The following is a 19,423-nucleotide window of genomic DNA, read 5'->3' on the forward strand; positions in this document are numbered from 1 at the left end:
TAATATCAAATCGAGAAGAATTAGGAAAGAGGGAAACGTGAGCAACAAATAAACCATCTGTCAGAAAACGTAACGCATCAGTGTACACAAACACACACAACTCTGGGGTAGTAATGTGCCACACTCCAGAAAACAAGAATCAAACTGAAGCATTTGATCATCAGTTTCACCACACACGAAGGTAAGGGGATATATGAAACCAGATTCGCAGGGCTCCTCACAAGTACCACACTTCATCGCGCTGCCCAGTCAGACCACCAAACACCACGTGCGATGTGTGCAGACAAAAGGGAAGTTTGTGTTGGATGCAGGAAAAGGTATAGTGGCAAAGGGATTTAAAGGACAAAAAGAAGGGATAAAATAGAAAACACTATACAACACGTAATGCAACGTCTCAACCATAGGGATTAAACACCTAAAGGCTTACCCACCCACAACCCCAACCGCAGAAAATCCAATAATAATGGTGAGGAGGAGGGAAACAGCCTCTCTAAACAGCGTACCATAGAGACATTTGCGAAAAGGAAAGGGGTATTTTATTTTTGCACAAGGAAAAAAAAGAGCGAGGGAATTAACAAAAATTCAAAAAAAGGAAAAAAATAGATAGAAAATAACACAAAACCGTCAGTATCATAAGGGAAAATGTTAAAAAACAATCGTTCGCATACAAAGAACAGTAAAATAACAACAAGAAATGCTGAATTGCCCTTCCATACATTTATATATCTATGGAATTCTACGGCAAGCATCTTTAGACACTCATGAAAACTGTTATAGACATGGCTATGCAGCGTCCGCGGGGGAGAACGGCATCCAACAAACCATATAATGCAGTTTTCTTACTTCATCCACTAATATTACCAAGTTGCATCATTGATTCATAGGCCTCCCATCATCAGTGGCATTATGTGAGACATGCATTTTCAACCCCATATCGCTGTCGCAAATGCCTAAATTCACACAAGAAAGGGGATGAACGAGAAAAATAAAAAAAACAAGAGGGAAAACAAAGAAGGAAAAGAAAAGAAAAGAGGGTATACTTCAATTAGGTCACGGGTTCTGACACATCCGCTACTTCTTAACCTCGTCGTAAATGGTTAATGCCGTACCAAACACAACAGCGAATACGCCGACAATGAGCAACTGGTATGTGACAGCGTAGTTGAACCACCCAACCTCTTTCAGAGAGAAGTTCCCCGCATACATGTAATACAGTGCTGGTAGAATAAAAGCAAGGAAGCCACCACAGAAACTTCCAAGAAAGTTGAAGACAACTTCAATACTGGGTAGCACAAGTCCCAGTACGAGAGCGAGGGTAGCCAAGACACCACTCACTACGAGGTTCTTCCAGCTGTCAACATCAGACGTCTTCCCCCATCCCAATACATAATAAATCGCATCACGAGATGGCTGGATGCAAATAGCGAATCCTACGCATATCTTGATAGCGATGCCAACATACCCGATGGCCATCATCACATCATCTTGTGGTTTGTACAATTTGAGTACGGAGCCTTCTAGATCATTCCCGAAATCAAGATAACCGAAGATACCAGACAAGAAATACAGGAGACCAACCATCGACATCGCCACACTACTGTCGCGCGTCATTCGCCGTGGGGTGGGTCCCTTCATCTCTTCATACACCTCAAAACAATTCACCTGACATATGAAGGCAAATACAAACAGTGTGAAGCCATTCAGAATCCCCCATCCATCACCGACGAGTCGAATGTCCGATCCTATCCCGTCTTTCAAGCCATTCATCGCAGCGTGTACAATCATGCATATCACAAAGAAAACAATGAAGAAAACACCCACAGCAGAAGCATATCGAAGTGAGTTAATCTCCTTGGGAAGCGAGAGTGGTAACATGGCAACCAACCAAACTACACCAACAATAACGTTCTTTCCCATCGATGTCCTCAGGAATCCAGTTGTTGAAGGCTGATTCAAAAGTGGAGAGAGTAAGTCACCCACTGATATCACGTACCCAACGCAGGTTCCAAAGCAGAAAACAAACATCAAGAAAGCCGTAAAGTAGTCTGCACCGCGGCCAAGCAACCCACACGCCATCTCCTCATACGAACGGAATCCAGTTTTGTCCCTAGTGATCACGAGTATGCGGATAGAGTACACTGTGGTGAAGCAGATGTACACCAACATTAACGTGGCAATTATTATGCCAGAGTTGAGGAAACCAGAAGGCAGCATCACAATTCCAGCACCAAGGGTAGCACTCTCCAGGTTAAACACATTTGACGCCATTCCACCATATGGAACAATTCCCTTGATGGGGTCAAATACCGTGTTCAGGCAGCCCCTGTGCTCCCCGTCAGCAGCTGCTGTAGATTTATCGCTGTCTGGAGGTAATTCCAACACATTACCCTGAGACAAGCTTGGTATTAAGGTTGGGTGTTCGTCCTCGTTTATTATTGGCTCTGTTGCCCTGGGTGACATCTGCAGTTAACGTGAGTACTTAACTTTACAATATGCGCAGTAAGTGAGGAAAAGTAAGAAAATAAGAAAAAAAGAAAAGGAGTCAAACGCCCTGGCGTAACACAACAGTATATGACACAAACAATCAGGGAGGCGTAACCACAACATAAACACACAACACACAGATGCGAAAATGAGAGTAAGGACATAGAACTCAAACAGGAGCATTATCCACGCATCTTCACGCAACGCTTCCCACAACCTCAGTTATTGTCATCAAGTATATCCTTCGCAAGCCGCCACCCCCACGGGTTCTCTGCACACGGGTATGGTGGGGCGAGGAGGAGACCCTGCCGCTTCCGTTCCGCATCCTCCGCAACGTGACGAAGTGCCTGTTGTACCGCAGACACTCCCGTACCCCAAAATAGCAGTGGTTTGTTAGGTACACTCCATGCTTGACCTAGAAGTTCCGGTTGAAACGTGCGTCGCCGGCGCTCGAACGGGTTAGCAGCTTTCCGCTCATCATCTTCCCGCAATTCACGCCATGCTTGCACATCTGCCGCAGACACGTACGACATGTTTTCTGGTATTGGTAACAGCGGTGGTCGTTCCGCCTCTTCCATGTTTTGGAGCCACTCCATTTCCGTTTTCACATCGTTCTCAATTATACCCAGGATACGCATTGTCATCTTTTCCTTGCGTTGTTGGTGAAGGGCACGTAACTCCTCCGCAATACTTTGTTCGCCACCTTTGAGGCTCCTTATGATTCGATTAAGCATACGTGCTTTCGTTGCCGCCGCGCTCTGCACGTGGCGGTCCCGGATAACCCTAAGAGTTATTTCACGGATCTTTTCAAAGAGGGATGATGCCTCCGCATCGTCGTACACGTTAAACATTCCTGGTCCAACCTCACAATGATCTCCCTCGGTTTTGGCGGACTGGATGGCTGATCCCTCCCCCTCAGGAGGTGACGTCATGTTGCATTGGGCTGTTTTCTTTTCCATTATCTTTTCGTACAACTCCCGACATTGTGCTGCTTCCGGCATATTTTCCACGCCGTCGAATAGCTTGGCATTTTCCCTGACGCACCTAATCTGCCGCTCCATCTGCATATGTGCAAGATACCGGAGGCGCTTTTCGTGCAACGATTCCAGACGTTTATCTTTGGGATCCATAAACATCTTCTCAACTAGGTTGACCACCTTTTGCGTTTTTATGCGGGCGACCTCGGCTTCGGCTTCGCAAGCAAATGCATGACCTGTACCCGCAGTTTCTTTAATGTGCTTTACCGTCGATTCATCCCGTTGTTGGATTTGGAGTAGCTTTTGGTACTCTGGCGTGCTTTGCAGTGGGAGGAGCAATGCCCTTTCGTACCAGCGCTTGGCCCAATCCACGGGGTGTGCTCCCTCTTTAGATGAATAGTACTGGACAACGTCTAATGTGCTTAGCGTGGCGGCATCCATAGAGTATAGTTTGCGCAGACTTTCAATATACGCACTAAGATTCTCATCCTTTCCCGTGTGTTTGAAGCCACTGCCGAGTGTCAGCCGTGCAAAAACTTCGCAAAACTGTAGGAACTCCTCCTGGGCTTGCATCTCCGTCAGAACAGTTTCAGCGACGGCGATATCGAGGCCCACAGCGCGGTTAATAACGCGCTTAAGTCTCTCCATGCGCGACATCTTTCTGCTCCCACCCTTACGCCCCTTCACACCGCCCCTTTGCTGCGCCATCCTTCGAAGTCTTTCGATTTCTGCCAACTGATGATGCCGTTCCTCCAGTTTAACTTGCCGTAACCGCATCTCGGCATACTTGAACATATTGGCAAGGTGCTTCTGCGTTTCCAAATTGAGTTCCGCGGTGAGATTCGCCAGCATCCGTCTCTCAGCCTCCGTGCTGACACCTTCACGCTTTTTGTGAACGTAATCTGCAAACACTTGTTTCACGTGTGTCATCGCATTTTCCAGCCGGTGAACGTTTTCGGGATCGAAAAGGGAGGCATCAGCAGCATCGTATACGGCTTGCGACACACCGAGGGAGTACTGTGGATTCTTGAGGTGCACCGGCAAACCCAGTTTGACACGCTCGTACTCGTCTCGCACCGTTTTCCGTGGATCTAACTCAAAAACGTCAGCCATTGTGGTTTCGAAATACCTTCGGCGCTGCTGCTCTGTTGTTTCTGTGGGATGCTCCTGAAGCACTTTGTGCATGTACTTCGCAAAGGCATGCTTTTCGTCAACTGGCACACCTTCCCATTCGGCGTCCGTCATGTGCTTTGCGCGCTCCGCCACCTCGCAACCAACACGACGCGTTGCCTCCTTTGAACGCTCCCCCTTGCTCCGTGGTGCTCTCGCTGAAGGTGAGCCGCCAAGCTCGGCATACAGCGCCTGTCGCTCGAAGTTTTCGCCCTGAGCCTTCTGAGCGGCCACCATTCGACGAACTTTCGCACGTTGACTACGGGGATTTAGCAGCGAACTTCCAGGGGCTGGAACAAAGGCAGAGCGTCGGAAAAAAGGTATTGTGTGCCGCATATTAGTAGAATTCTAAAAAAAAAAACGTACGCCTTTCGAATCGTTAAATATTGGGCTCCTCCACGTAGGGGTGAGCCTGAGAAAACAAGCAGATGGGTCCGATAAATACTCTTACAATAGAGCTGTTACAAAGGTTTTATGTATTTTTCTCCCTTGAATGATCTTCTTCCCACCATTAAGTGATAAAAGAAAAGAAAGCAGGGGAGATGAGAGTCATAGTGAAGTTAAAGAAGTGCCATAAACCCCTATTAAAGGACGTCACTAAAAGGAACTGAATAGCAGGTACATCCTGATGCAAACAGGAAACACATCGCACTTGTTTACGATGTGGAAGCACAAAATAATGGGGGTGAAAATGTACGGGAAACCACATCTATACACAAAGAATTTGTTCCAGGCACCTGTACGAAATATTTTCATAAACCCTGCGGCATTCCCAAAATGAAAGTAGTGCCTTAAGCCGAAAGCGGCATCCAAGGCGGCAAACCAAAACTGAAAAGGGGAAAAACAGCGCCTCAACGAAGCAACCATCTATCCCCATGGGAACAAGCCAACAAACTTTATCCAGGTGGTTCGGGGAGTTCTGTAGCTTCGCTACAAAACACAACGTCTGCCGGTGGCACCAGGCGCCCCACAATAACTTCCAGTGCCTTTTCAAGCGCAAGCAGGCCCTCGCCCTGCCCAGAAGTTGAACACCAACCTGCCACGTCCGGTAAAATGTAAGGTATAGGAGCATCATCCGAATGTTCAAAATCATTAAAGGAGGCATCACCGAGACATACAAATAGCGGGTTATCATCCTTCCTAACAACTTTATCGTCCCCCTGCAAGGGACAATTTACAGAGCCGTTGATATGCAGTGGCGTGGAGCAAAACATATCAACAGCAAATCGCCGCTAAAACTAAAACAAAATAGAACAAAAGCGCAAGAAGACGATAGGACACATATGCCAATACGTAAAATCAGTCACTCAATAAAAGAAACAGCCTAAAATATTAACCGGTATCACCGACGGCAGTAGTAATAATTACACAACACGTATATATATATGAAGTACAAAGGGTATCAAGAGAAGCACAGCAACAGCTACATGAAAGCGGACACACACAGCATAACCACTTCACTCTCTTCGGTCAGCAAACCAACAAAAACCATAACATGGGTAAGTCTTGGATTAGAAACCGAATTAATCCGGATACGAAAAAGGGGGTCCAAAAAGATAGAAGAGTGTGGCGATGTAGAGAAAAAGACAAAGTGAGTTGTGTGACTCACATGACAATAGGGAAAGCGGAAAACAGATCCGTATCCCCTCACCCAACTAATACAGCAGCTTCCCACTACTCAAATTAATGAAGGCGCTGACGCAATAAGGATGTGGATCTGAATTATACCTCAGTGGGTGGATGCAGCAACAAGTTGCTATGATGTCATGGCAAGAAAGTGCCTAACTACGGGGAGGTACACAAACAAAGTAAACACGGCAGCGCACATGGAGGCATTCCAAACAGTAATCCAAAACACAACATATATAGATCTTGTGGGAGGGGAATGTGCTATATATATATATATATATATATATATACGTAACCACTAATATCAAATCGAGAAGAATTAGGAAAGAGGGAAACGTGAGCAACAAATAAACCATCTGTCAGAAAACGTAACGCATCAGTGTACACAAACACACACAACTCTGGGGTAGTAATGTGCCACACTCCAGAAAACAAGAATCAAACTGAAGCATTTGATCATCAGTTTCACCACACACGAAGGTAAGGGGATATATGAAACCAGATTCGCAGGGCTCCTCACAAGTACCACACTTCATCGCGCTGCCCAGTCAGACCACCAAACACCACGTGCGATGTGTGCAGACAAAAGGGAAGTTTGTGTTGGATGCAGGAAAAGGTATAGTGGCAAAGGGATTTAAAGGACAAAAAGAAGGGATAAAATAGAAAACACTATACAACACGTAATGCAACGTCTCAACCATAGGGATTAAACACCTAAAGGCTTACCCACCCACAACCCCAACCGCAGAAAATCCAATAATAATGGTGAGGAGGAGGGAAACAGCCTCTCTAAACAGCGTACCATAGAGACATTTGCGAAAAGGAAATATTATTAAGCAAAAAAGCGTAAAAAGGGAGGCGAGGCAAGGAATCACAAAATACTAACTTAATTACTACAGGCAGATAAATAAGGGTAAAAAAAAACAACTATTGCCGCTACTCAGTATCATAGTCAACAAAAGTTTTTTCGTTGTGCCTCTATAACGCGATAACTAATATTTTTAAAAAACCATAAATTAATTCGTAGAGATTTCCTCAAACTCTTACATTGCGATAAAGAGATTATCCTTTTTTTTTTTACAGATATTCATCATTGACGTTAAAAAAGTTGTAGATATGGCTATGCAGCGTCCGCGGGGGAGAGCGGCATCCAACAAACCATATAATGCAGTTTTCTTACTTCATCCACTAATATTACCAAGTTGCATCATTGATTCATAGGCCTCCCATCATCAGTGGCATTATGTGAGACATGCATTTTCAACCCCATATCGCTGTCGCAAATGCCTAAATTCACACAAGAAAGGGGATGAACGAGAAGAATAAAAAAAACAAGAGGGAAAACAAAGAAGGAAAAGAAAAGAAAAGAGGGTATACTTCAATTAGGTCACGGGTTCTGACACATCCGCTACTTCTTAACCTCGTCGTAAATGGTTAATGCCGTACCAAACACAACAGCGAATACGCCGACAATGAGCAACTGGTATGTGACAGCGTAGTTGAACCACCCAACCTCTTTCAGAGAGAAGTTCCCCGCATACATGTAATACAGTGCTGGTAGAATAAAAGCAAGGAAGCCACCACAGAAACTTCCAAGAAAGTTGAAGACAACTTCAATACTGGGTAGCACAAGTCCCAGTACGAGAGCGAGGGTAGCCAAGACACCACTCACTACGAGGTTCTTCCAGCTGTCAACATCAGACGTCTTCCCCCATCCCAATACATAATAAATCGCATCACGAGATGGCTGGATGCAAATAGCGAACCCCCCACAAATCTTGATAGCGATGCCAACATACCCGATGGCCATCATCACATCATCTTGTGGTTTGTACAATTTGAGTACGGAGCCTTCTAGATCATTCCCGAAATCAAGATAACCGAAGATACCAGACAAGAAATACAGGAGACCAACCATCGACATCGCCACACTACTGTCGCGCGTCATTCGCCGTGGGGTGGGTCCCTTCATCTCTTCATACACCTCAAAACAATTCACCTGACATATGAAGGCAAATACAAACAGTGTGAAGCCATTCAGAATCCCCCATCCATCACCGACGAGTCGAATGTCCGATCCTATCCCGTCTTTCAAGCCATTCATCGCAGCGTGTACAATCATGCATATCACAAAGAAAACAATGAAGAAAACACCCACAGCAGAAGCATATCGAAGTGAGTTAATCTCCTTGGGAAGCGAGAGTGGTAACATGGCAACCAACCAAACTACACCAACAATAACGTTCTTTCCCATCGATGTCCTCAGGAATCCAGTTGTTGAAGGCTGATTCAAAAGTGGAGAGAGTAAGTCACCCACTGATATCACGTACCCAACGCAGGTTCCAAAGCAGAAAACAAACATCAAGAAAGCCGTAAAGTAGTCTGCACCGCGGCCAAGCAACCCACACGCCATCTCCTCATACGAACGGAATCCAGTTTTGTCCCTAGTGATCACGAGTATGCGGATAGAGTACACTGTGGTGAAGCAGATGTACACCAACATTAACGTGGCAATTATTATGCCAGAGTTGAGGAAACCAGAAGGCAGCATCACAATTCCAGCACCAAGGGTAGCACTCTCCAGGTTAAACACATTTGACGCCATTCCACCAGACGGAACAACTCCCTTGATGGGGTCAAATACCGTGTTCAGGCAGCCCCTGTGCTCCCCGTCAGCAGCTGCTGTAGATTTATCGCTGTCTGGAGGTAATTCCAACACATTACCCTGAGACAAGCTTGGTATTAAGGTTGGGTGTTCGTCCTCGTTTATTATTGGCTCTGTTGCCCTGGGTGACATCTGCAGTTAACGTGAGTACTTAACTTTACAATATGCGCAGTAAGTGAGGAAAAGTAAGAAAATAAGAAAAAAAGAAAAGGAGTCAAACGCCCTGGCGTAACACAACAGTATATGACACAAACAATCAGGGAGGCGTAACCACAACATAAACACACAACACACAGATGCGAAAATGAGAGTAAGGACATAGAACTCAAACAGGAGCATTATCCACGCATCTTCACGCAACGCTTCCCACAACCTCAGTTATTGTCATCAAGTATATCCTTCGCAAGCCGCCACCCCCACGGGTTCTCTGCACACGGGTATGGTGGGGCGAGGAGGAGACCCTGCCGCTTCCGTTCCGCATCCTCCGCAACGTGACGAAGTGCCTGTTGTACCGCAGACACTCCCGTACCCCAAAATAGCAGTGGTTTGTTAGGTACACTCCATGCTTGACCTAGAAGTTCCGGTTGCAAATTGTAGATAAAGTTTTCGTGGGTAGGGTTGCGCTAACGACTGTTATCCGTATGTTGTTTCAATGAGTATTGTTATCGCCTTGCAAATGTTCTTTTTCAAGATTTGGAGGAGAAGGAAGCTCTTCGCCTTTTTTCATCGAATCATTCTTTATAACACGAACGTTACGTTGATCCATTGCGTTTCTGTTCTTTAAATGTTTGAAATCTGAAACTTTTGTCGCATATCAATTGGAACCTATTCTTCTCGTTTGTGTGTGTGTATTTATTAAAAGCTGTCTCACTTACCTGCTTTTTCGCGTCGTGTTACCTTCCCCCACACTTTAATCACTTTTTCAAACAGCTGACTTTGATTGTTACACTTTTTCCGCAGCGTAACGCAAGGAAATGCGATAAATCTTTCCCATAACAAAATGTATTTGTTGCACAAAACGACATTTCAGTGAGATGCTACCCCGATCACATTTGTAATGCAGGTACATCGTGTTTTAGTTTCACTCAACCAGGGTTCCACTTGGCAATGGTCACCCGAAACCATTCTGTATATTACATAATCCGCACCGCATGAATACGAAGAGAGCATTTGTACGTGCCCAAGGGATGTTTAGTGATTTTACTATCCGTGAAAGGGGTAAAAAGGGATTGATTGAGTCCTCTTTGTTCCCTCCACCCCTTTCGGCAAATGTCAGACTTTTCCTTTCCTTTGCTCCCCCCCCCCAAGGCACACACGTGATTCGTTCAACACATTTATTGGCTAATACACATGCACCGTGCGAGGATAGGCGTACGGGTCTAGGGTGAAGAGCACACAAATACACCCAACCATCGGATCCTTTACGAAGGGCTCATAAATAACTTTACTACGATAAACATAATGATCAGTAACTGCATAAAAAAGAAGGACCAAAGTTTGTCAAGGCTGGCCTCCAAGGCTACGATGCGATCACGCTGCTCCAACCATCGTTGTCGTAGTGACTGTATGTGTACATCCCGTGCTGCGTGGTGAAGTGCCTTATCCTGGGTTAACGACGGCCTTGCAGTTTTTGTATCAGCAGACGAACCCATGTTGAGGGCGTCGGCCAAAGAACTGGGATGTGGAGCGCTGTTCATCGTTTGATCGTTCACTCGGGCTGACAATAACGAAGTCATACGCCCGATATTTTGGAGTCCGGCCAAGTGCCACAAAAGTGAAACTGCGACAACCAAAGCAAGAACAAGCAGCAGACCCTGGAAAAGTGTACTGCTTTGGCCCACTTCCTCACTAGCGGATGGTTCGCTGACAGAAGTTTCCTTTGCTGAGTAGGTACCCTCAGATACATCTGACGTCTGCACACATAGAACATCACCGGTCAGATCCTTCGAAATCATTTCCAGCATCTGCTGATATGCCCGCGTCATCTCCTTTATTGCCCGCGGATTAGCCATATATTGGATGGCAGCAAAGCCCATACTCATTTTCTTGCAACCACCGTACACGGCCAATGTGATATCTGCATCCTCAGAGGGTGCGGTAATTTCAAGAAGTGCCTCTGTCCGGAAGGTCGTTCCCATTGGTACATTTGGTGTCTGAGAGGATACGTGATACACGAGTGTTATACCACCACTTGTTGATGACGTGTAGGCAAAACGGTGCGCCTGATTAAGGGTAGTGTCGACGGGCCCTCTGGGTAAGTCCACGGTGCATTGGAAAGTTAGCGTTCGAAACCCGCTGGCCATGTCCGGCGCGTACTCCCACTTACTCAGCTCCAAGTTCGTCTCTTTTCGACTCCCGTGGTAACGCTGCAAGAACTCAGCTTTGTCGGAGAAAATAGCATCCCACAACTTGGCTACTGTAACTCCCTTCATCAGTGCCGGTGGGATCATACACTTCTTTTCCTTTACCTTGTCGTGTGGTGAAAACATGTTTCTCGATATGCCCATGGTGTACTGCTGCTTATCGAACAAAGCCTGGGCGCTTGCCCCAGAAGCATATCGAATCTCCCCAGACATAGCAATCACACGCCTCCAATATATATGACTGTGCTGATATCAGGCCTACCGTGGTACGGAAAAGTACAACCGCAGAATATGGTGTACTTAAAACAAGTAACAATCGTTACTAAGAGGGAAAGGTTCTCCAAGATACGGGCTAGGATGTCAAACAAAAAAAATCGTTCAACAGAGACGCCCACCCAACGATATTAAAACCTACGGTTAAACACTAGAATTTTTTTTGAAAAAAAAAACACCTTTCCAGTGAACAAATTATAATGGTAGACGGTAAGCGAAAAAGTAGTGATACCACAAAAAACACCAACAACAGGCATTCGAAAAGGTAAGGAAGCATAAGCAAGGCAGCGAAGACGCTACCAACAGGGCAACTATGTATTATAAAACGTTTAGGAGTGCAGCACACCTGCCACCTCGTGCGGTGGGAACCCTACCACTGTCAGCAAGAAGTGCTCCAAAAAAAAATCCTAAAGAACAAAAAGTACCAGAGAGGAGCCAGTGCGAGCTTAGAAGCGAAGGCGCTGGAAGAACCAACGGTTGTTACCGGCGTTGTAGCGGGCCTGAAACAGACGTTTCACCAACTGCTTCGACTTCGCCTTCTTCGATGCGTCGGAAACATTGATGCGACCGCGCAGTTCACGCGAGAGGTCCATGTTGTATCGGGTTGGTAGAAAGTGCTTGTGATTCACAACGCGGAGGAACACACCAACTTGCGAGCGGCGTGTGATGGAGCGCTTGCTCATCCCGCGCACAACCTTTCTTGGGTATTTTTTAATTCCGGCGAGCAACGAATGACCGTACGGGCGCTCCTTGTTCCTCGTATCCGTGTTCTGCACGATCACAGCCTTCTTGCCGGCATACCGGCCCGAAGTCATGATCACAACCTTGCCGGGCTTCAGAAACTTCATCACTGCCAGCACACTAATCCAGTGGGAAATGACAAGAAATAAAAGGACAGCAGATGGGAGATAGCAAGGGTAATAAAGAGTGAGTATACAAACAGGTTTCAAAGGCATTGGAACGGTGCCGGTGGAAAGACCATTCGGGAAATTGATTGTACAGCACTTTTCAGTGGTGGAGAACATTTATGTGTGAAATGTAGAAAGGGTAGTGATGGAATTGAGGGTAAAGAACGGTAACATGAAGGGGCAACGGGGGTTCAGTCACCATGTGCCTCACTCTTCAACTTTGATGAGTTTTGTGCCCACTCCAGCCTCCATTACCTGATTTTACGAAGGGACTGTTCCGGGGCGCTGACAAAGCCGTAGTGAGCAGCAAGTGCCACTTCGCGTTCACTCAACTTCTGCTTCCGATCTATTCTGCTCATATTTGCCTTCATCAACTCGCAAAGATCCTGCACTGCCGCCTCCACAGCGGAATTCACCTTGCTGTCTCTACGACGCAGGAACCCCGTGATCTCTGCACCGAGTATTAGCTCATCCTGTACGCTCAGGGAACCAAAGTTCTTCGTAGCGAAGCGAAGGATATCGATAGCGCGAACCGCATCGACGGAAGATATGTACAGGCCTGTAACCACAGCGTTGACCACTTGGCGGGGTTTATTTAGCAACTGTGCAAGATGTTTCGTATCCAGATTTTGTGATAAACGATAAAGCTCCCCCTGCGGGACAGCGGCGCCAAGCCGGTGTCCCACTGCCATCTGACTGAAAAGAAATGTGTTAGGTTGTAATGTCCTCGACCGTGCAATATCCAGTAGCCGCGTCGTCACAAATGCAGCGGCCATCACCTTATAAGTCCCCAGAGCATCCACGTACGCCGAATCGTCTACCTTCCCACACTCAGCACCATTCCGGCCACTACCACCACTATTTGTAGATAACTGTGGCCACGCGTCTAGTAGACGGATCCAGTAGGCTACCTCAGCTACATCGACAAAGAGACCCCGTGACGACGCTAGGAGACTTGACGCCTTGTTCAGCGTTTCACAGACAATCCGATGGCAAAAACGGTGCTGATCAGTGCGACACAATGCAACGGAAAACTCACCCAAAAGAGCAGCAGACTGAATATCTGCAAGGTTATCAAGCCTTGACAAGGGCCCATGGAGGAGTGCAAAAAGTGTCTCGTTGGCAAATTGTCGCAAATCAGCAAGGCCGACGAAAGCGAACACGGCGTCGATGAACGGCAAGGTCGTCACCTCTTCATGGGTTAGGAAAGAGCCCACATTCAACGATAGGTGAAGTGGGGCCCGTACAAAGCGGCTGACACCTGCCCTTCCTAAATACCTCAAGAGCAAGCACTTCTGCCGCGGCTGCAAAGAAACCGATCGGTGGGGTATGCTACTCACGGTGTCCGATAGAAAGGTAAGTGCCCGCAACTGATGTCTGGCGACAACTCCCAACACACGAAGCCGTTCAAATTCCGTGAGACACCGCTTCTGAACTATATTCACAACCGCGTAATAGTCCGACTTCGCCCGTATGCCAAGCTTCGACATGGACGTCAGATAACGGACCAAGTGCGATGTTGGAACCAAATGAAACCCATCTTGCTTGGCTTGTATCCGCTGCTGCAGTAAAGACAACGTAGGCCGCACCACCGAAGGGTCATAAGGTTCATGACCTCTAGCTTCCGCATACACTACGCCGCACGCTTCATTAACAATTTGCATAGCATCCAACAGATTGTAAGAGTCAGCATATCTCACGATAGCCCTGCACCACACCGCAAGGGAAAAGATGGTGGTATCGGCGCTGGTGTTGAAGTGGGGATCGACGTCACTTCGCAATCGGCGCGGCTGCCCAGGCGTTTGCTTCGAGCGAGGCTTAGCAATGCCCCACAGGAAAACTGCAGCAAAGAGTTGCGCACGTTGCCATGGTGTAAACTTCTCCAAATGATTGTACGGCATGCAAAACAAACGTTCGACCAGTGACGGGGGAAACTCTAAACACCCCACTGTAGCCTCCTCAGCGAGCAGTGTAAGTGCCGGAAGCACGTAAGTAACACAGTCACTGCAGGAGGAGCCACGCTTTACCACGTCTGCTAATAAACTGTCCAAAAGTTTCACAATAACTTGGGCTACAAACCGTTGTTCAGTGCAAGAAATATCATTGTCACTGCGAGACCATCGGAGTGCCACAATGAGCGATTCGATGGAGGTGGACAACTGCGAAGACGACATCGCACGACGCACCTGTTCGTCGTTCAACCGCTTCAGTAACGTTGCGAAAAGTACATGGTGATAAATTCGGAGACCCACGATACGCACTACCCACGCGCTCACTTGCGACGGTGAAAGCGACATAACTATCAACCTGAGACGGTCAAATATCACAAGCACAAGCGCCCGGCACTCATCGGGAACATGGCGAAGTGGCCCGCCATCTGAATGCTTCCGATTCGTCGTAGAACATTGCTGCGCTAGGTTGGTAAGTGCATCCGGTCTCCCACTTGAAGATGTACGAACTGTCATCGCGTCAACAAGTGTGACAAGGTCCTGCTTGCCAAAGAAATCAAGCCTACATTCGATTACTCGACACACTTCACAGAGTTCCTGTGACCTTCCAAGTTGTGTCTGATTATCTCCTGCAGCACCCTCAGTAGCGGACGGTGCCAGAGAAGGCTGCGGTTCCTGCATGGCTTCAACAATGACACGGACGATTCCGATAAGTTCAACAGGGCCACTCACCACATTTATGAGCGTCACCACACGGCTGCGCAACATCAACACTAACTTCCTGCGCACGCACGAGTATGGCATGATTTTCAGCAACCCTTCCATAACAAGAATACACTCCGAAGGGGAAAGGTCATCCCCATCGGCAAGAATAACGTCCTGCATATTATGCAATTGTGCAATCAGTGTCTCATCCATACCCTCGTGGACACACTCTTGTTCGCGGACACTACAGGCGAGGGCGTGAAAAATGTTAGCACGGGATCGAACATCCGTCATGGAAAACACATTATTCAGAGAGCACATGAGGCTGGTATCCCTTAGATTCAATACACCCAGCACCCTTAGAGCGTGGGTTGTCATGCCGGAGTTAACGGGGGAAATTACCCCAGGATGTCCAGCCCGCAGGGCGAGAAGCCGCAAACGTTTGGCGCTACTAAAGGTCATGGGGTCCGTAACTGAAAGAACGGGAGGATACAAACAAAAAAACAGGGTGAAGGGTACCCAAAACCCACACCACACACCAATACCCCCTCGCCCTTCTTCGACCTGATACAGACGCGGCAAGAAGGGAGAGCAAAGAAAAAAGAAAAAGACAAAGGAGGAGTTCAAACATGTTGGTATACTAACGAACCACAAAGCAGACCTGAGGTTGCAGAAAAATACACCCCAACACCGGGATACAGGAGGCATCACCAACGAAAATCCGCTTTACTGGGAAATAGAACAAGAAAAAAAATCCTAAAGAACAAAAAGTACCAGAGAGGAGCCAGTGCGAGCTTAGAAGCGAAGGCGCTGGAAGAACCAACGGTTGTTACCGGCGTTGTAGCGGGCCTGAAACAGACGTTTCACCAACTGCTTCGACTTCGCCTTCTTCGATGCGTCGGAAACATTGATGCGACCGCGCAGTTCACGCGAGAGGTCCATGTTGTATCGGGTTGGTAGAAAGTGCTTGTGATTCACAACGCGGAGGAACACACCAACTTGCGAGCGGCGTGTGATGGAGCGCTTGCTCATCCCGCGCACAACCTTTCTTGGGTATTTTTTAATTCCGGCGAGCAACGAATGACCGTACGGGCGCTCCTTGTTCCTCGTATCCGTGTTCTGCACGATCACAGCCTTCTTGCCGGCATACCGGCCCGAAGTCATGATCACAACCTTGCCGGGCTTCAGAAACTTCATCACTGCCAGCACACTAATCCAGTGGGAAATGACAAGAAATAAAAGGACAGCAGATGGGAGATAGCAAGGGTAATAAAGAGTGAGTATACAAACAGGTTTCAAAGGCATTGGAACGGTGCCGGTGGAAAAACCATTCGGGAAAAAGTGGTCTAACCATGCTGAAATTGACAGGGAATTTTCAGATACATGAAAGCAGAAATCAAAGGAGAAAATGGAAATGAAATCTATAAACAATGCCAAATAACAATTATAATATAAGATGGAATCCAAACTACAAGTGGAGTGAGTGACGGCGACCAGTGACTCGGCGGTATTATTTTCCCAAAGTGCTACAAAAGTACGAGCTAAAGCTGCAAGCAGCAATGGCGAAATCACTGGTCAGGGAAAGGAAAAGGTGTCGGTGGTGCAATAAGAGAAGCGCTAGTAAAGCGGGAGGGGAAGGCGGCAGTGAATAAGATCGTCTTAATGTCGCAAGGAACATCATTTCCCCCGTCTTTCTCTAATCTGCCGGTGCGTTTCCCACCATAACTTCCAAATCGACGCATGCACACATTTAGTTCCTTCTCACATTGTCTCAACATGTTTCTTTATTGCCAAAATCGGTGTTGCCGCGCCCCCGACTCCCTCACTAAACTCCCGTTGGTATTCACCAGTCCTTTAATGTTTAGCCCCCTCCCACTCCACACACACACACACAAGTACCTGGTAACCGCGTAATTTTTTCCTTTTTGTTTTCCTTTTGCGTTGCTTTTGTTGTTATTCCCATTGACCTGACCAGCTTTCGTCTCCGACGAAATTTAGCGGGTGCACCCGCCACCTTACAAACTGTTCAGTAAGGGGGAAAGTGAAAAAAAAAAAGAAACCAAATATATTCATTTTGTTCGTTTGAGCTAACCGTTTGCTTTATTACGTTTTCTCACCTTTTTATTTACCTTACCTTTTTGTCCGTTTCCCTCTCTTACCATTCTTCCTCCCTATTAGCATTCTCTCAGAATATGAACACAGTCACGGCTCTCACCTCCCTTTTCCCACATCACCTGCGCGCACCTGAACACACGCATGTTCACATATATGCATGTATATATGATATATGATACATATGTATATGTATATGTATGTATATATGTATGTATATGTACGTATATATATGTATATATATATATATACAGAAGCAGCGACAAGTATGCTGGACAAAGCATTCCTTCCCGCTTCCGAGATTAATACCACCCCTCGAGCCCTCAAATTATTCCTCACACCCCGCTTCGTGACCAACAGCATCTCCCACTCGTAACAATAGCACCTTACTCGTCCAAGAGACACCCATCCATGCGACCTCTTACACGAAAGCGAGTTGTTGCCGCCAAATGGTTTAGAATGACTTGGAAGTATGCCAACTTACATGTTTGCGCGCGGAAGCAAGGAAAACTAACGTGGCTCAGGGGGGGGGGGTACTCGAAGACAAAAATATCAGGAAAAACTCAGATGATGCAAAAGTGTGTGGACCAACAGTATTAAATAAAAGGAAGAGAGAAAGTGTGGCTGTATCAATCCTCTCCCCGTTGCAGAAACCGAGTGAGGGTTAACAACAATAGCAGAGAGAGAGAGAGCCACCTAGCTTTTCAGCAGCTGCTCCTCCGCATGTGCCCAGTTTACCACGTTCCAAAATGTTTGCACGTAGGCCGGACGGTCATTCTTGTAATCAATATAGTAAGCATGCTCCCAAACATCGCAGGCGAGAATCGGCTTGAGATCCGCTTCAGTCAGTGGGCAACCGGCGTCATGCGTTTGAAATACTTTCAGTTTTTTTGTGGTGGTGTCCTGCACAAGCCACGCCCAACCAGAGCCGAAGTGGCCCACCGCCGCATTAGTGAACTCCTCCTTGAATCTGGCGAAGCTGCCGAATGAGTCGGCGATGGCGTCCGCGAGTTTACCGCTGGGCTCCCCGCCGCCGTTGGGAGATATGCTCTCCCAGTAGAAGTCGTGGTTAAATATTTGCGCCGCAAGGTTGAAGATGGGGCCTTTTTCTGTTCGGATGATTTCCTCAACACTCTTCGCCGCGACAGCTGCATTGCACGCTGCGACCGCATTCAATTTCGTCACATAACCCATGTGATGCTTGTCATAGTGAAACGTCACCTGTTCCTTCGATATGCCCTTTGCGGCTAATCCATCGTACCCCCACGGAAGTGGTGGAATGCTGAAGGTCATTGTATGATTTTAGCGTCAAGAAAACGGGGTGTCCTCTGACTTGTTTTGTCAGCCTCTGTCAATCAATTTTCCAGATAAGTACTTTCCGGTATTCAGGTGTGACTCCTCTTTGCTAACACTCAACACTAGTACTACCTTAAAAGAATTGTCTTTGCTTCCTATTTCACTTTGAGGTCGTATTCCAACTGCAACATATGGGGATAGAGTGAGAAACAAAAGGAGTTGTGCCAAAACTGAATGACGCGCAGTTTAATCGAAAGAGTAGTTGGAACCATTCAACTTACATGACAAGCAAAATGCCAACCACCTAGGGTCAGACACCTGCTCTCACTAAGATGAGGTATACCAAACATGAGGGTATAAAACATACCATGCCCCTACATACGCCCGTACGCTACAAATTATACGCTGAATGTACACCCGTCACTCATCGCACAACTGTGAAACATAGCGCTCAAGTTCCTCCAGCGAGCTTCCTGGCTGAAGCTTCACGCATGGGAGTCCGGCACGATTGCACACAACCTTGGTGTAATTCCACCGTATAGGTCCAAGTGACGACTGAATCATTTGAAACAGAGGGTGTGTATTCGGCCCCTTCAGGTTAACTTTATCAAACACAGGAAAGTTAATTCCATTACGAGCCACCCAACAGCAAATCTCATCCCTCTTCTTCGGCTCTTGATTTCCAAATTGAGAGCACGGAAAGGCTAAGACAGTGAAACTTCGTGAGGCCCATTTTTGCTGAACGTGTATAAGGTGTTGAATGTTTGAAGATGTAAAAGAGCAGAGGGACGCAGTGTTAACAAGAACCGTTACACAACCAGCATACTTGGACAGCATCACTGCGTTACCGTCCATTAGAACCGAGTGAGAAAAAATGGCGCCGCCATTCATA

At 46.9% G+C, this 19,423-nt stretch overlaps 9 protein-coding genes across 9 annotated transcripts, besides 4 other annotated features; all 9 read right to left on the reverse strand.

The window, feature by feature from the left end:
* Positions 1-979: 979 nt before the first annotated feature.
* Positions 980-1,032: a sequence feature (A-rich).
* A 39-nt stretch (positions 1,033-1,071) lies between these two features.
* Tb11.01.7500 (amino acid transporter, putative) lies at positions 1,072-2,460 on the reverse strand (the record flags this gene model as incomplete). The annotated part of the gene is made up of 1 exon (XM_824548.1): positions 1,072-2,460. The coding sequence occupies one exon, from the start codon at positions 2,458-2,460 to the stop codon at positions 1,072-1,074; it is 1,389 nt and encodes a 462-aa protein (XP_829641.1).
* Positions 2,461-2,702: 242 nt separating this feature from the next.
* On the reverse strand, positions 2,703-4,967 carry Tb11.01.7510 (hypothetical protein, conserved; the record flags this gene model as incomplete). Its single annotated transcript, XM_824549.1, has 1 exon — positions 2,703-4,967. The coding sequence occupies one exon, from the start codon at positions 4,965-4,967 to the stop codon at positions 2,703-2,705; it is 2,265 nt and encodes a 754-aa protein (XP_829642.1).
* Positions 4,968-6,522: 1,555 nt separating this feature from the next.
* Positions 6,523-6,550: a microsatellite.
* A 1,009-nt stretch (positions 6,551-7,559) lies between these two features.
* Positions 7,560-7,629: a sequence feature (A-rich).
* A 39-nt stretch (positions 7,630-7,668) lies between these two features.
* Tb11.01.7520 (amino acid transporter, putative) lies at positions 7,669-9,057 on the reverse strand (the record flags this gene model as incomplete). Its single annotated transcript, XM_824550.1, has 1 exon — positions 7,669-9,057. The coding sequence occupies one exon, from the start codon at positions 9,055-9,057 to the stop codon at positions 7,669-7,671; it is 1,389 nt and encodes a 462-aa protein (XP_829643.1).
* Positions 9,058-10,346: 1,289 nt separating this feature from the next.
* On the reverse strand, positions 10,347-11,501 carry Tb11.01.7530 (hypothetical protein, conserved; the record flags this gene model as incomplete). The annotated part of the gene is made up of 1 exon (XM_824551.1): positions 10,347-11,501. The coding sequence occupies one exon, from the start codon at positions 11,499-11,501 to the stop codon at positions 10,347-10,349; it is 1,155 nt and encodes a 384-aa protein (XP_829644.1).
* Positions 11,502-12,007: 506 nt separating this feature from the next.
* Positions 12,008-12,409, reverse strand: Tb11.01.7535 (60S ribosomal protein L27, putative; the record flags this gene model as incomplete). The annotated part of the gene is made up of 1 exon (XM_824552.1): positions 12,008-12,409. One exon carries the CDS (start codon positions 12,407-12,409, stop codon positions 12,008-12,010), a length of 402 nt encoding a protein of 133 aa, XP_829645.1.
* Positions 12,410-12,720: 311 nt separating this feature from the next.
* Positions 12,721-15,831, reverse strand: Tb11.01.7540 (hypothetical protein, conserved; the record flags this gene model as incomplete). The annotated part of the gene is made up of 1 exon (XM_824553.1): positions 12,721-15,831. The coding sequence occupies one exon, from the start codon at positions 15,829-15,831 to the stop codon at positions 12,721-12,723; it is 3,111 nt and encodes a 1,036-aa protein (XP_829646.1).
* Positions 15,832-15,918: 87 nt separating this feature from the next.
* On the reverse strand, positions 15,919-16,320 carry Tb11.01.7545 (60S ribosomal protein L27, putative; the record flags this gene model as incomplete). The annotated part of the gene is made up of 1 exon (XM_824554.1): positions 15,919-16,320. The coding sequence occupies one exon, from the start codon at positions 16,318-16,320 to the stop codon at positions 15,919-15,921; it is 402 nt and encodes a 133-aa protein (XP_829647.1).
* A 1,059-nt stretch (positions 16,321-17,379) lies between these two features.
* Positions 17,380-17,486: a microsatellite.
* A 445-nt stretch (positions 17,487-17,931) lies between these two features.
* On the reverse strand, positions 17,932-18,528 carry Tb11.01.7550 (iron superoxide dismutase; the record flags this gene model as incomplete). Its single annotated transcript, XM_824555.1, has 1 exon — positions 17,932-18,528. The coding sequence occupies one exon, from the start codon at positions 18,526-18,528 to the stop codon at positions 17,932-17,934; it is 597 nt and encodes a 198-aa protein (XP_829648.1).
* Positions 18,529-18,951: 423 nt separating this feature from the next.
* Positions 18,952-19,422, reverse strand: Tb11.01.7560 (glutathione peroxidase, putative; the record flags this gene model as incomplete). Its single annotated transcript, XM_824556.1, has 1 exon — positions 18,952-19,422. One exon carries the CDS (start codon positions 19,420-19,422, stop codon positions 18,952-18,954), a length of 471 nt encoding a protein of 156 aa, XP_829649.1.
* Between the last annotated feature and the right edge of the window lies 1 nt (position 19,423).

The sequence above is a fragment of the Trypanosoma brucei genome, assembly GCF_000002445.2.
Source record: "Trypanosoma brucei brucei TREU927 chromosome 11 chr11_scaffold01 genomic scaffold, whole genome shotgun sequence".
NCBI lineage: Eukaryota > Euglenozoa > Kinetoplastea > Trypanosomatida > Trypanosomatidae > Trypanosoma > Trypanosoma brucei.